The 14,186-nt window shown below is 34.1% G+C and overlaps 1 protein-coding gene across 1 annotated transcript in view; it reads left to right on the forward strand.

Moving 5' to 3' along the window:
* The window catches only part of KCNT2 (potassium channel, subfamily T, member 2), a 110,443-nt gene that overhangs the window by 73,666 nt on the left and 22,591 nt on the right, over positions 1-14,186 (forward strand). The window contains 4 exon segments of the mRNA XM_010282549.1: positions 72-244; positions 2,318-2,389; positions 5,500-5,634; positions 9,887-9,998. Coding sequence (XP_010280851.1) covers positions 72-244; positions 2,318-2,389; positions 5,500-5,634; positions 9,887-9,998 — 492 coding nt within the window.

Genomic DNA, 14,186 nt, shown 5'->3' on the forward strand with positions numbered 1-14,186 from the left:
AAAACCCTTTAATGTTATAGCTAAATCTCTTTATTCATATCCACTGAACTTGTTTCTTATTTTGATTTTAGGGATGCCAACATAACTACTACGAAGATGCCAAAGCCTATGGATTCAAAAATAAATTGATTATAGTTGCAGCAGAAACTGCTGGAAATGGCTTATATAACTTTATTGTTCCACTCAGAGCTTATTACCGACCAAAGAAAGAACTAAATCCCATTGTATTACTCCTAGATAACCCGTAAGCAGATTTTAATTTTTTTGTTTGTCATTCATTTTAAACTCATTTTACCATTACATCAACAGATGATCACTCTCCACATGGCCAACTTAAAATCAAAAACATTATGGCACATTTATCTTTGAGAAAAGTTAGTGACAAAAATAATACCTTATGTTCACTGTCATATACAAAATTTACTTTTTCCTGACTGTAAATGGCCATAGTGTATTTAAGTGTCCTTATTCTTCAAAGCCAATGTTTCAGCTAAGTATTTCTTAAAAATACCCAAAATACTGCTAAAATTAAATAACTTCATAAATACTGTAAAAAGCAAGCTGTGTAACAGTTTCACATCTACATGACATCACTTCAGACAACACTAACCTACTTAGCACAAGGCACTTAGTGGCCTGGACCAGTTAGGTAAATTTTTAACAATTTTAGCCTCTAAAATAAACAGTTCTTTAAGCCAGTAGGACACCCACACATTTTGTCTATGATTGTATAAAGTCATGGAAGAAAATTAAAACCTGCAATACTGTTGTTACTACCATAACTGGAGATCACTGGAATTCTTATCCTTTCTTGCATTAGCTGTTTAAAATTTCAGACAAATTCTCTGGCAAGACTGATTCATTTATAATCTGACAATGAATGAGACTTTTTTTTTTTTTCCCCTCAACACTTTGCTACTGTTCAAGTACTTAAAGTCACACAAAAATGGAAGTTAGCCATATACAGAAAATTAGATCCATCTGTGATTCAAGTAACAACAGCAGCAATGTCTTACAGGTTCTGATTTCAGGCTGACACTCCCCTTCGCATATATATATGTTCTAGCTTAAGTGATTTATTATACAAAAGCCTGCTGTGAAGTGTCCCACTTCTGTCTCAGACAGCTCTTTAATGAAGCTGTATACGCCTGTGTTTGAAAACCAGAAGCTTTTTAATGTACATATTATGGTATGAAGTGAATTACACGAGTTGGTAAAAGCCTAAATTAGGCTACAGGACTTCTGGTTTGCAACTTTAAGATTAAAGATGTGAGCATACAGTGCCCTCTGGTGCTTGTCCTCTTTTCCAGCATAGTGCCTAAGTTTACATATTTTAATGCTGTTGTAACATTTTATGGCTAAACCCACCTTTTATTAGCATAAAGTAAAAGCTATGGTTGCTAATTAAACTAATACCCTTAGTGTTGTATTCCTCTACATGGCATTTGCAGTGAATCCTCTGAAAGGCAACATGCATAGGACTATCTGAAAAACGAGCATATTTTTCACATATGCCTGAGATGGAATTTAGGCTGCCATTAAATTTACTTCATTGGACTTAGTAATTCAGCCACTTTTGGTGACCATATCTATGCCTTGTTATATTCCTATTTTCGCTATTTGTCAAGGCAACTTATTACACTATGCTTATTCTGTTATCTGCACATCACGTGCTTTAAGATTTCTGATGTTTCTTGGTGTGTAAGAAGAAACACAGTAAAATTTATGACTAAAGAAAATGCAGTAAAATACATTATCTCATCGAAGAGAGAAATACATTATTTCCTCGAAGATTATCTCATTGACTTGAATGGAGCTGTTGGCACAAAACCCAATTATGATTTGGTTTCTTCACATTTAAATTAAAAAATCTCACTGCTTATTTTAAGTACTCTTTTAAGTTATGCATTGAAGTGTAACTTGGTAGTGTGTCTTTGACATCAGTCTTTCATTCTTACATTTTGAATTGTACTGTGCCATAAAATTTCTGATTTAAGAAGTACATTTATTAATATATGCACGTTAATTCTGATCATTCTTTATGATCACAGCAAACTGTTGATTCACAGCTTTCTGGAAACCTGTTTCCTGTTTAAAGTGATATTATACTGCCAAAGTTTTAAAAAGGTTTTTTTTTTGTTTGTTTTTTTTGGGTTTTTTTTTTGGTTGTGTGGGGTTTTTTTTGTTTTTTTGGTTTTTTGGTTTTTTTTTTTTTGTTTGTTTGTTTTTTTAACACTACCAGTTTATTGAAATATTTTAGAAGAGATGCTGCTGTTGTGATATTGTCTTTCATTTTGTAATCCCATCTGCTGCTTAGGCCAGATATGCATTTTCTGGATGCAATCTGTTGGTTTCCAATGGTTTACTACATGGTGGGCTCTATCGACAAGTAGGTGAAATAACTGTTAGAAAATTTAACATTGTAGTGCTCAGTGGTTTGTTGTGTGTATTGTCATTGCATGTCTAAATGTGTGTTGTATTTGAAAATGATCTTTTTGCATGCATGGTTTGTGTCTGTGTGCTATAATTTGGGATTTGAAATTTCTGACTTATAAAGGATATCATTAATAAAAAGTGTGACAGGGAACACAGAGTAATATCTTCAAAAACATAAGATTAACGCTTATTTAGGTGCATTAATATGTGTCTACAAATTGCCAGATTATAGTCCTGATTATAGTGTCATTCTGGACTTAGTTATAGTTTGTTGGGATTTACTGACTAGGGCTTTGTAAAGATAGATGCAGAATATAGACAGTCTTGAACGTGCCCAACAGTCTTCATCTTCCGCTACTTAAAATATCACCTACTCCTATATTTCTCTCTTCACCTCTGCTAATACATATTTGCATATCTAGGTTTAGCAACACAGATTTAATGTAAAAATCAGGCAGAAAAAAGAGAAGAGCAAGGGCTCATTAGCATTTTAGTAAACTCCTGTGTGTAGAGTGTCAGTTTAATGAAGAAAATGGTTTGCTTCACTACATAGCTAATATCGAGTTGGGGCTACAATCCCATAATACTCATTCCTCAGGTAGAAATTAAAAAACTTATTTCCTGCCCTGAATTAACAGAATCCAGTTTTTCCAATGAGAATCCTCAAGATTCAGTGTTTCTCCATCTCAACCTAACATAACAAAGGCTTTAAAACTACTTATAATAGTGATACAGATTTACCTTGGTGATATCATAGTCACTGTGAGATCTGCAAAGAATCTACAGAAATGTTTTTCACTTTCTACATTTCTTCCTCTAAACCAAAAAAGTGACTCAGGTTGTTAATATCTGCTTCTTAACTCTTAATTACATAACAATTATAAAAAGAATTAGTATCAGCAGAACAATTAATTTGACTCAAAGTATACAAAGTGATTAATAACCCAAAGATGTTAACAAGGAAAATTAAACTTCAATTGAATTTACTGAGTTTATTTCAAGAAGGAAATCATTCAATCTCTCCTTAAGTGTTTTGTTGTTTTTAGAACTGAGAGCATTAAAAAGAAGTGTATAGTCTTTGAAATAAGTACAGAATTCCACAGCTTGTGGTAATACTAGCATGAACTTCTGCATCTTTTCTGACAATACAATTACTTTAATTCCTCATACAATAATCAATCACATTTTGTAGGGGTTTTTTTTTGTTGACATTTTTCACCAGTAACAATACTTTTAAAAATATAGTTCATACTTATTCCCTGTGCTTTCCTAAACATGTTTTTAAATAATGTACAATTAATAGAAGTTGATCATCTTTAGCCAAGAACTACAGTGTAAAATATGCAAAGTTTCCTTTCTTACTTAATGGGTATGGAATACATTCCCAAAGTCCTGCCTACTACCATTAACTATCTAATATATTTGTCATTTAGTCACCTGGCATGAAACGTCATCATCTTAGAGAGAAAACCACCAGAAGAATTACTCTCATTTACCACTCTCTTGTTAGTAGTGGATGGCCTGCGGAAAAATAGCTTTACCAAAATTCATAGCTGGGATGTACTTCGAAGTATGTCATCAAGTGGTAGATATCTGTTCTGTAGTTTTCATGTATAAATTATTTAAGGTCTGTAACTGAACAGATTTCATAGTTGTCTAGAAATCTATTCAGTATTAAGAAACCTATAGCTAGAGGTACCCGAGAACAATTATACTACTTCTAAATTAGTATTAAAATTATCCACAAATTAGCTGAATGTGACTTAAAATAAGAATAGCTGTTGAGCTTGTTAAGCTTGCACTGAAATGCAGTAAACCCTTGGTGTTTCAGAATATGCTGATGTTTTCAGGGATCAGCTGAAAGATTGAAAAAGCAGAAATACAAATTACTCCAAGAAAGGTTGGAATTCTATTTGTGCACTGAAGTTGATAGAATAGTTCATATAAAATACAACCTTTCTCTGTTGTAGTCAACCGTTGGTGATATTACACATTTTCAAAAATAATTATATTATGTATTTGCTTTGGAAGAATAAGATGCAAAATAAATACCACAAATTTATAGAGTTTAGCTTACCTAAAATTTCAAAAAGAATTTATAATAGACTATGTAAACTTTGGAACCCAAGATCATTACTGAAAAGAAAAACTGTACCAGGACAATTAAAACTGCCAAATGAGAAGCAATTATGACGACAAAACAACCTTTCACCTTAGAAGTAAAGAGAATGATTCAAAAATTTAGTTTTCCAATTTCCCTTGGAAACCGTGAAATTCACTCTTTCTTTTGATTTTCACTTAAAAATTGCTAGGTTCCCAGCAGCCTTTATCATTACAGAAAAGTCCTTCCTAAACTTCTCAAAAAGTGCTTGGTTTCTATGGAAAATATTATTTTTAAAACAATTGAAACATGCTTCATTTTGTAAACAAAGCTATAAGACATGATGAGAACTGTAACTCAGTTTTCTGTGAGAGTTTTCTATTGTCAGGCTTCACAGGAAACACTGTCCAGCAGTGTGCAAAGTTGTACTGATGTACAGCTGCTCCTAAAAGCATCATGAGAACACTCCAACTCATGGATTAACCTGAAAGAGGAATGTATTAGATGTCCTGGTAGAACATTTCTTAGCATTTTGAAACTGAAGTATAATTGTGGGGAAAAGCAACCCAAAGCATTTACTTGGGTCTGTTTATTGCCAAAAGTAACTGTAATGAAACAAGTTGTTGTAGCACAAAAGGACATACTGTCTTCCCAAGTAACTGTTAAAGGATTATTTTAAAAATTTGAAATAAATTTATCCCTTTAGCAAAAGAAAAGGGACTGTACCAACCTACTGAAGTGCTTTCTGTGTAACTTCAAGGAAAATAATTGGAAAACAATTCCATTCCATCAATTGATATGATGTACTTGATATAGATTATATTGAAAGTTATGATATGTACATGGAGATGAAGGGAACCAGCAACTCAGTCTGTGATCTGCAAATTCCAACCATCCCTAACCTTTTAAGTGTTCCATTTTTAAGTGGCTTGTTTCTTTTTCCCTCTTTCTCTTCCCAAAAGCCTAGATGACTTATTAAGATGTGGGGTCACCTTTGCAGCTAATATGGTGGTGGTGGACAAAGAAAGTACAATGAGTGCTGAGGAAGACTATATGGCAGATGCTAAGACTATTGTAAATGTTCAAACACTCTTTAGGTAAGGCATTTTTGCAATCTGTGTATACATCCTCATTAATTGTGAAAAACCTTTTGTACTCAGATAAGTTTGTTTTTTTTTTTTTTTTTAAATTCTTCTACTTAAGTTTTCCCTTAAATGAATTTCTATCTTACATGGGCATTTTTTTCCTACCCTGCTTAGCAATACACTCAGAATTCTGAGGTATTCTCCTGAAGTCTCAGACTAAATTCTCTGCATCCCAAAACTAGATGATCATTTTAGAAGTCAAATGTCAGGTTTGCAGGAAGGAAAATGAAGCTACTCTTGAAGATTTAGGACCAAAGACAGCTGAGAAAAGAAACTTTTCCTCAGTACAGCAGTCTTTCACAGCAATGCCAAAGCCAGTATGAAAAGCAGACCCTTCTAAGGCTAAAAGGTCAGCAATGCATCACTATGAAGTTAGTAGTAAAGTGTTCACATTTTGAATAAAAATTAGGTTTTTAGGCACATGTATGCAACATTACATACGACAACAACATACTAAGAGTCATGAAGGAATAACTGAATACAGAGTGGAAAAGAGAGATCAGTCTACTGAAGAGGCTAAGAAGGCAGTGCTGTGATGAAGAGCTAAACACACTGAGATTTCTTGTTCATTTCAGAATCTGTCCTGATTAAAACCTCACTTTGTGTTAAATATCTTGATTTAACAAGTACCAAAAGATACATGTTCCTTTAAACTGTGAAAAAAGTTCTTATTTGCTTAAAAAACACCCCCCCCCCCCCCCCCCCCCCCAACCAAACACACTACACATTCCAGGATGAAACGCCTCCCTGATCTGAGGCTTAAGTCTAACACTTCCTGTTCATTCTTATAAGACCTGGACAAAATTAAGTCCTTCCCTAGAGGATTCAGTATCATTCAATATTGCTGCCCTTTCCTGCGTCAAGCCTTCCACATAAGATCAGAGAGAGTTGCATAGTAAAGGTCTTTTGAATCTGTCAGTGTTTTAGTAAGCTGAGCTCATTGAAACACAACTATTTCAGTTAAGATTTTTTTTTTTAATGCAACCATGTGTGAGAATGCAGTTAAATGCTGTTAGCATTTCTGCATGTGCTCAAAAGAAGCAAAATTATGTTGCGCAAGAAACTTGATTTCTGCCTTTTTCTAGCTTTGAGTTTTTGACTTTGTATCTGATATTAGCACAGGTCTGTGTTTCATATTAATTTAGAAACTGTAATTGAACATAATCTATGGATCATTCAAGTCTACTCTTAACCATAATGTGCTAGGGTAACTCACTGAGGTTTTGACATACATCACTTAATGTTTTTCAGAAATACAGTTTACCCCCAAATATAAAACAGAAAAAGGAGTTGGATAAAAAAATAAAACTTCCAAAGTACCAATTGATTTTTTCCATAGTTGTGTTCTACCTTGCAAAATACTAAAAGAAAAACAATCATAGTAATACACTACGTACCCTAGGCATCCAACTAGAACATACTATATATGATCATTCAGTTATCTTGCACAGTACTTACAATTAGATGGCAGCTTTAACTCATGTATGAACTATATATCTGGTTCAGTAGACTGCATGGTATATTTTAAGACTGCGTGGTACTTTTTACAAATATCCAAATCAGAATAAATATCTTGGTTTAAGACTTAACAGCACTTTTTCAGAAAACTTTGTAAACTTTCACAAGTAGTGTACTGTATAATCCCCCCCCCCGAACACATACAATAATTTCACTGCATGTTTATATTACATAAAAGTTGTAGAAATAAGTAAGCTTTCGGAAGAGATAAGGTAGTGGCATTTACCTGTTCTACAGAATAAACTAAATTCATTGCACCAGGGTAAATAGTTTTGTAAATGAACTTTAAAAATATGTTTAAAGATTTTTTGTTACTTAATAGTAGCTAATAATATCAGAAACTAATGAAGAGGCTGGACATGGTAGAAAAAAACAGCACTTAAAATGTAGTGTTAAAGAAGGATTTTAAACTACTGGAGTTTTGCTAATATATGCTATTCTTAAAGGTATCACATCAATGAGAAGATTACACTTAAGTCTCAGCAAGTGAAATAATTCAGAAGATACAGGCTAATCTAAACCTCAACTGATTTGATTGACTTAGATCAGTTGACCTCATTAAGGGTTGTGGACAGGCCTGAAAAGGTGATGTAAGTGTACTGCAGTACTGTTTGACCTAGGTTGCCAGTTCTCATATACCTGTTCTGAGGTTGTTCCCTGATTTACATAAATTAATAATCTTTTTTTGCCAGAAGAGTCCCCCCCACACACACCTTAAAGACAGATGCATTGTTTATAACAACAAGGTTATTAGCACCCTTAAGGCTAGAAACTGTTCCATATCAATTAAAACTGTGACACAACACAAGCTTATCCGACTTATCATTAGAGCAGCTTTTAATTTCTGGTTACTCTTAGTTCTTAATGTTGTATTGTTAGTTTTCAAATACGAATGCCTGTCCTTTAGTAGAGCAATACAAGAAAATTTCCAGCTGGCAGAAGCTTAAAAAATTCTATGCTAAATGATACAGAATTAGTGTGGTAGAAATTTATTCTTCTTCCTCAGAAATTTAACACATTTATTAAGATACTTATGAGTACAAGTTCATACTTACAAGCATGATATTATCAGGATTTTTTTCAATTTTCATGAGCAGCTCACAGATTTTTATAACACGCAGCATACAAGTAAAGATGTACCACAGTTACATCTCAACGGTGTGGTTATCACGTATTTATGTATATAGACTCCATCCCCTAAGTGCTTAATCTTTAGTAGGGCATACATACTTTGTATAACAATACTGCATCACTCAGTTTGTATCAGTCTGACTGCAAGAGCTAAAAAGGTTACAGATATTCCTGAGCATGCACAATGCCTTTCAAACTACAGCACACACAAACGGTCATTGTTAAGTGATTCACATTCTCACCCAGTTTGCCAAGTCCATTTTTCCTTAGATGATCACATTTAATACTTGGTTATTCACAGGGACATGATAATTGCTAACCTAAGAACGTCTAGCATTTCTGCCATCATATGATCGTATGTTCAGAACATGTTTGGGATCATGTATTCATTACCAGTCTATGTTTTGGCATCAGCAGACCTAGGAAACTGTATTGCAATTAATACGGCATTAACATGTACCGGCAGGTAGCTTTGACACACATGTCCCCACGTTTAGGCTCTGCTTGAATTGCCATTTCAGTAAGTTCCACCTTACAAAAATGAGGGAAAAAGACTAAAGACTTGCAAAAGGTACACTGGACTCCATCTGACACTAAATTACTAAATCCAGCTTTCAAGAAAACCGCTTTAATTTTTATCCAAATGAAACAGAAGCCACATTAATGATGTCATTAGTACTACAATTATCTATTGTCACATGTAGATAAGTACTTTCAGGATCAGCAAAACAGATTACAAATGTACATCTCATTTTCTGACACTAATCTGTAGAGGAAATACTCAAGTAATAATAACTTCTATTCCAAGTTGTTTAGTATTTCCATAGCATAAACTACAAATTTCTTTCTAGTTCTTAGAGCCCTGAGGGCTAGGGAGGGCCTCTTTAGTCTGCTTCATGAAAATCTGTGTAATTCAGACAGATCAGTTAAACTTTCTTCACTGTTTTTGTTATTGGAAGCCTGGATTAGTGTTAACTTATAAATATTTTGTACATGTAAATAATTCAAAGTGAGAACATAAGTATACATAAGCATACATTTTCTCAGCACCTCCCAAGAAGTGTCAGTTTTCATCTGCTACCCAGTCTGTGGACACAGAGCATACAAACAGAACTCAAAAAAACCTATAAAAACAAGACAAATTGGAAGAGTGCCTAAGCCAGTTCTAGTAAAATTGTAGTTTATATGCAACGAGATACTAGAATGCAGGATATATATATTTTTGCATTTTTTGTTGCTTCCTACAGATTTGTGTCATTTTAGAAGTTTTTCAATAAAAGCTCTGGTAATGAAATTAAGAGGTTGATTCTGGCATTGAAGTATTTTATAAGCTTAACCTTTGAACGTATGTTTGCTTCTTTGTGAATTCTACAGAGAATATTTTGTAGTTTCCTCTGCTATTATACCAGCATTTAATTGTGCCAAAAAACAACACAAGTTTCAGGCACTTCATTAAAAACATGGGCATGAGCACAAGCTATAGCATTATGTAGGTTCTTACATTTGTGAATTGTTATAATTAGAAGTATAACCGTTACATTCTTTTAAACTACAGGTTGTTCTCAAGCCTAAGCATTATCACAGAACTAACTCACCCAGCCAATATGAGATTCATGCAGTTCAGAGCCAAAGACTGCTATTCTCTTGCTCTATCCAAATTAGAAAAGGTAAGGAGATTGCCTCCCTCCACCCCCAATTTAAATGTTATAATTTTAATACTTTTTCTGATTTTGTAACAATGTTTTCAAAATAAGTGGAAACAGAAATTATTTTACGATTGTAAAATGTAAATGTAAAAGATTATTTTTTCCAACTTCTACCCTCATGTAAGAATGAAGTTTGATTTGAGTTCCATCACTTTACAATATAATATTAATCCACCAACCCTCTGGACAGAGGTGGACACAGAATTTGCTCAAGGAAAATTGAATATTTTTGGCTAACTGAATATTTAGAGCTAATACAGTTTTCCAAGAACCTGCCACAGGCAATTAAAGTAGAAAATATTTTAATTGACCAAACACTTAAAACATATACAACTTTTATTATAATGCATTTTTTATTCCAATCCACTTTAAAGGCACTATCATTACATATTCTGTGTACATTTCCATGTATCTGTAAGGGGTATTTGCATTACTGTGACAGTTTGAGAACAATTGTTCTGTGTTGAAGGGCAGTCCTAGTCACAGTAAGGGCAGTACCATAATTTAAATGCTAGATAAAGTCTTCATATTCTATACATTCTAGTGCACATGCTGGCATTTTTCAAGCTGTGGAACAGGGAGGCTATATGGAGATAAGTTTAATTAAATTTGCTTGTCCAAAATACTACTGCTAAAACATTAGATGGAGCATACGAAGTAACATTATGTATCTGTTTATCTTGGTAAATTCAAGAACAATCCTCTTTTTCCACAGACCTTTGCTGGTGATCTGACCCACCTACCTCTGCAGTCCACAAAACTTACAGTATCACCATGATCTTTCAGGCCATTTTCTGAGTTTATTAGAGTAAGACAAATAATATCACTGTGTCAGTCTTTGAGGACAGAGGTCTTTCACTCTGGTCATCTCTTTTTCCCTTTACTATCAATCTAGATATTATTGCTAGATTTTTCTCATGTAGCCTCCCAGTCTCTTCACCTCAGATATCTTAGTATCTTTGCAAATTTGAATACATGCTAAAATCATCATTATTATACAGAATTAGCATATAATTTCCATTTCCTAGCTGTACAGTGAATTTCCTAGATTTTTAGGGATTTCAGATATTTCACTGAATTTCAGATACTTCACTATTTACTATATAATGTTCACATAGGTAATTTTAATATATATTTAATAGAAAACAGCCTTTTCATACAAAATTATCTTCACAGGCCAGCTCCCAGTTTCTTACATGGGAATTAAATGCTGCAAAAATTCAGCCTGTCTAGATGATATAGGATAAGTATTAGAAGTCAATCCTTTACTGAGTTGTATCATGCTTACATTTCAACCACAAGATGTAAATATCTAGGTGATCTTTTGTGACCTGTTGACCTTTGTCTGAAATACAACAAAGCCTTAATCTTATTTAGGTGGTATTCTGATAAGCAAATAAAATGGAGAACTGTGAGGAAGCTAGACAAAAGTTGTTGCACAAAGAGAAGAGCAGTTTGCAGTGGGAGACACATCTTCATTTGGATAATGCCACTCCCACTACCCATTAAGCTTTGCACCTGTGGCTGCTCCATCTTAGCACTCCCTCCCTTAATGTTACCCTCAGGAAGAATAAATTGGATCTGTCCTTGCGAATCATATCATTGCCAGTCTATTTCGGGCAACAAGTGCCAACAGCTGGATGGCACCTTCAAGACTATGCTCCAACCTAACTTAGTTCCTTGGTGTACTATAACTGACAGTGTTGGGTTTTGTTTGGTTGTTTTTTTTAAACACGTTCCCTTAATCCATACAGATTAGTGATAAGAGGACAAAAGAATAGTAATAGCTTTCTCATTATGTGGTGTCTACAGTTGCTTCTGGAATACTCCGTGGGTTGTAGCCTGTCTACTTCAATGCAGTGAAACCAGGATTTTTATTTCAATTCTCTTTCTTGCTTTACATAGGCTCCTTCATTTTTCCAGCAAAGGTTCTGGAAATCATTAGAAATATTATAATTTCCCTCTATCTTTATTAATTTATTGTGCAAATGTATAAGTTCTGAATATAGTTTGGAAGCTGAACAGTTAATTAACTTCCTATGCAAACTATGCTATGCTGGAATAGAGGTACATAAATTATCTTAAAGGAGAACATTTTCTTCATTGCTGTTGAAGTTGCCCACTGTTGATATTTCCCACTCATTTCATCTTAACATTTGCAGTGAGCACTTCACAGGTGGTGCTGTAGTTCATTTGATGTTTCAGAACTCCCTCATGCAAAAATGCAATTAAAAACTTGAATAAAAATTCTCTAACACTGTCAAATGTACAGCTGATTGTTATTTCTGCATGAAGGACCTCATTTTCAGAAAGATTACAAAAGTTAGGCAAGTTGCCTTCAGGTAGCACTGAAACACACGTGCAAAACTGACTTTTCAACCTAATGGGCTGCAGAAGATAGATATGAAAATCAGAGAAGTACATCTGCTGTTGCAGCTGCAACTTTCATCATTTTTGAGATAAACAAATCTAAACACCAAACTCAGAACTGACATAGGAGAAAGCAACGGTCCTTATGCAACAGAGGAAAAGAAAAAACACAACACCCATGGTCTAAACCTAAAACTTATGGTCTCCATTTGTCTTGGATAGAAAAAAATGAGGTAATCACTCCCTCTTTCTTGAAATAAAGGTTATTAATATCTTGGATAAGATTCACACTATTGTTTACCATGATTTTTTTTTTAAATCACTGTCCAAGCAAATATTGCAGGTGTTAACTGAAGGATAAGAATTCTAAACCTTTAAGTGATCATTTTAAAATATGTGCAAACTCCTATATCTTAAGCAAACCAATACTGTGTTTTTGTATCTTCCACAGGGATAAGCACATACATGTTAGCTGAGCAGAGATCTATCTGAGGTAGCCCAGTATATTTGCAGTGATATACACAAAGCCAGGCTGCTTTTTCCCCCGCTTCAATTAAGGATAGGGCATGCTGTCCCCATTTGTTTTTAATATTGTTCAGGTTTTAAGCAGATTTGAAATAACATTAAGTAATAGCAAGCAGTAATGATATATGGGTTATGAAAAATAAATTGGTACCTCTTAATTGGTGTAAGTTATTTTAAATGGATCTCTAATGATTTAAATCAGCTACAGTTCTACAACTGTATCAGTAATTAGCATACACATTTGGCTGTTGAACTGGCAGGTTTTTAGCAAGCTGTTCCAGATCAACAACAGAAAATGAATCTGTTCTTGCCAAAAAGGTAGAAGAGAATCAATTAACAACACATAGTCCAAAATACTGTAAATGGTTATAGAGGTGAAGTGTTATTGATCCAAAAGCCCTTATGTCAAGGAAGGTACTGTAACGAAGTTTCCATGCCCGGATTTCTGGTCAGTCTTTTATCTGACATGGGTAACAACTGACATTCACCAAAACTAACAATGCACTGACTGTTCCCTGTAATAAGCCACTACCTCTGTCACCTTTATCTGTTCTTGCATGAGCCCCAACCCCGCCACCCCCATATCCTTGTATGTTTATTAAAGTGACTTTGCATTGTTTGTACAGAACAGTTACAGCCTATCATGGCAGTTCCCATATCACTGTCTCTTTCAACCACTGACAGGGCTGCCAAAACAGGGCTTCCACGTAGTTTGGGGTTGGTATTTTGTTATTGGTATCATAGAATTAACTGTTTTGAAGGAATAGGTATTTATTTAGAACTAGTAAAAAGATAAAAAACTGCAATAAAGAACCCTAAAAAGAATCTGATACAAATATAAAAGGAGGGAAATAAACTGAAAAGCTTATGAACTGGACATTCTGGACACTAGTATACTGACAATATGCAAACCCAAAAGAAAATAATTAATTAGCTTCAAATTAAATGGCCTATATGGAAGAATCAGATGCTAAGAACTTCGCAAAACCGCAAGTGTACATGGTTATTACTTAAACAGAAAGCAGTAAAAATTCTGAGCTTCATGACTTGAGTAAAGCCACAAACATGGGAAGACTTAGGAGGAAGTAAAGATGTTAATCTATTAATAACTGTGTCTTAAAATGTCATCTATATATGTGACAATCTAGAGGATGCATTCATGCCATAACTTTCTGTTTATGTTCCTAGAAATCATCTATGATTTTCTTTCAGTATATTCCCTTCCTCATTAATTCCAAAAAGTGTCAGGGAAAG

The sequence above is a fragment of the Phaethon lepturus genome, unplaced genomic scaffold (genome assembly GCF_000687285.1).
Source record: "Phaethon lepturus isolate BGI_N335 unplaced genomic scaffold, ASM68728v1 scaffold5960, whole genome shotgun sequence".
NCBI classification, from domain to species: Eukaryota; Metazoa; Chordata; class Aves; order Phaethontiformes; family Phaethontidae; genus Phaethon; species Phaethon lepturus.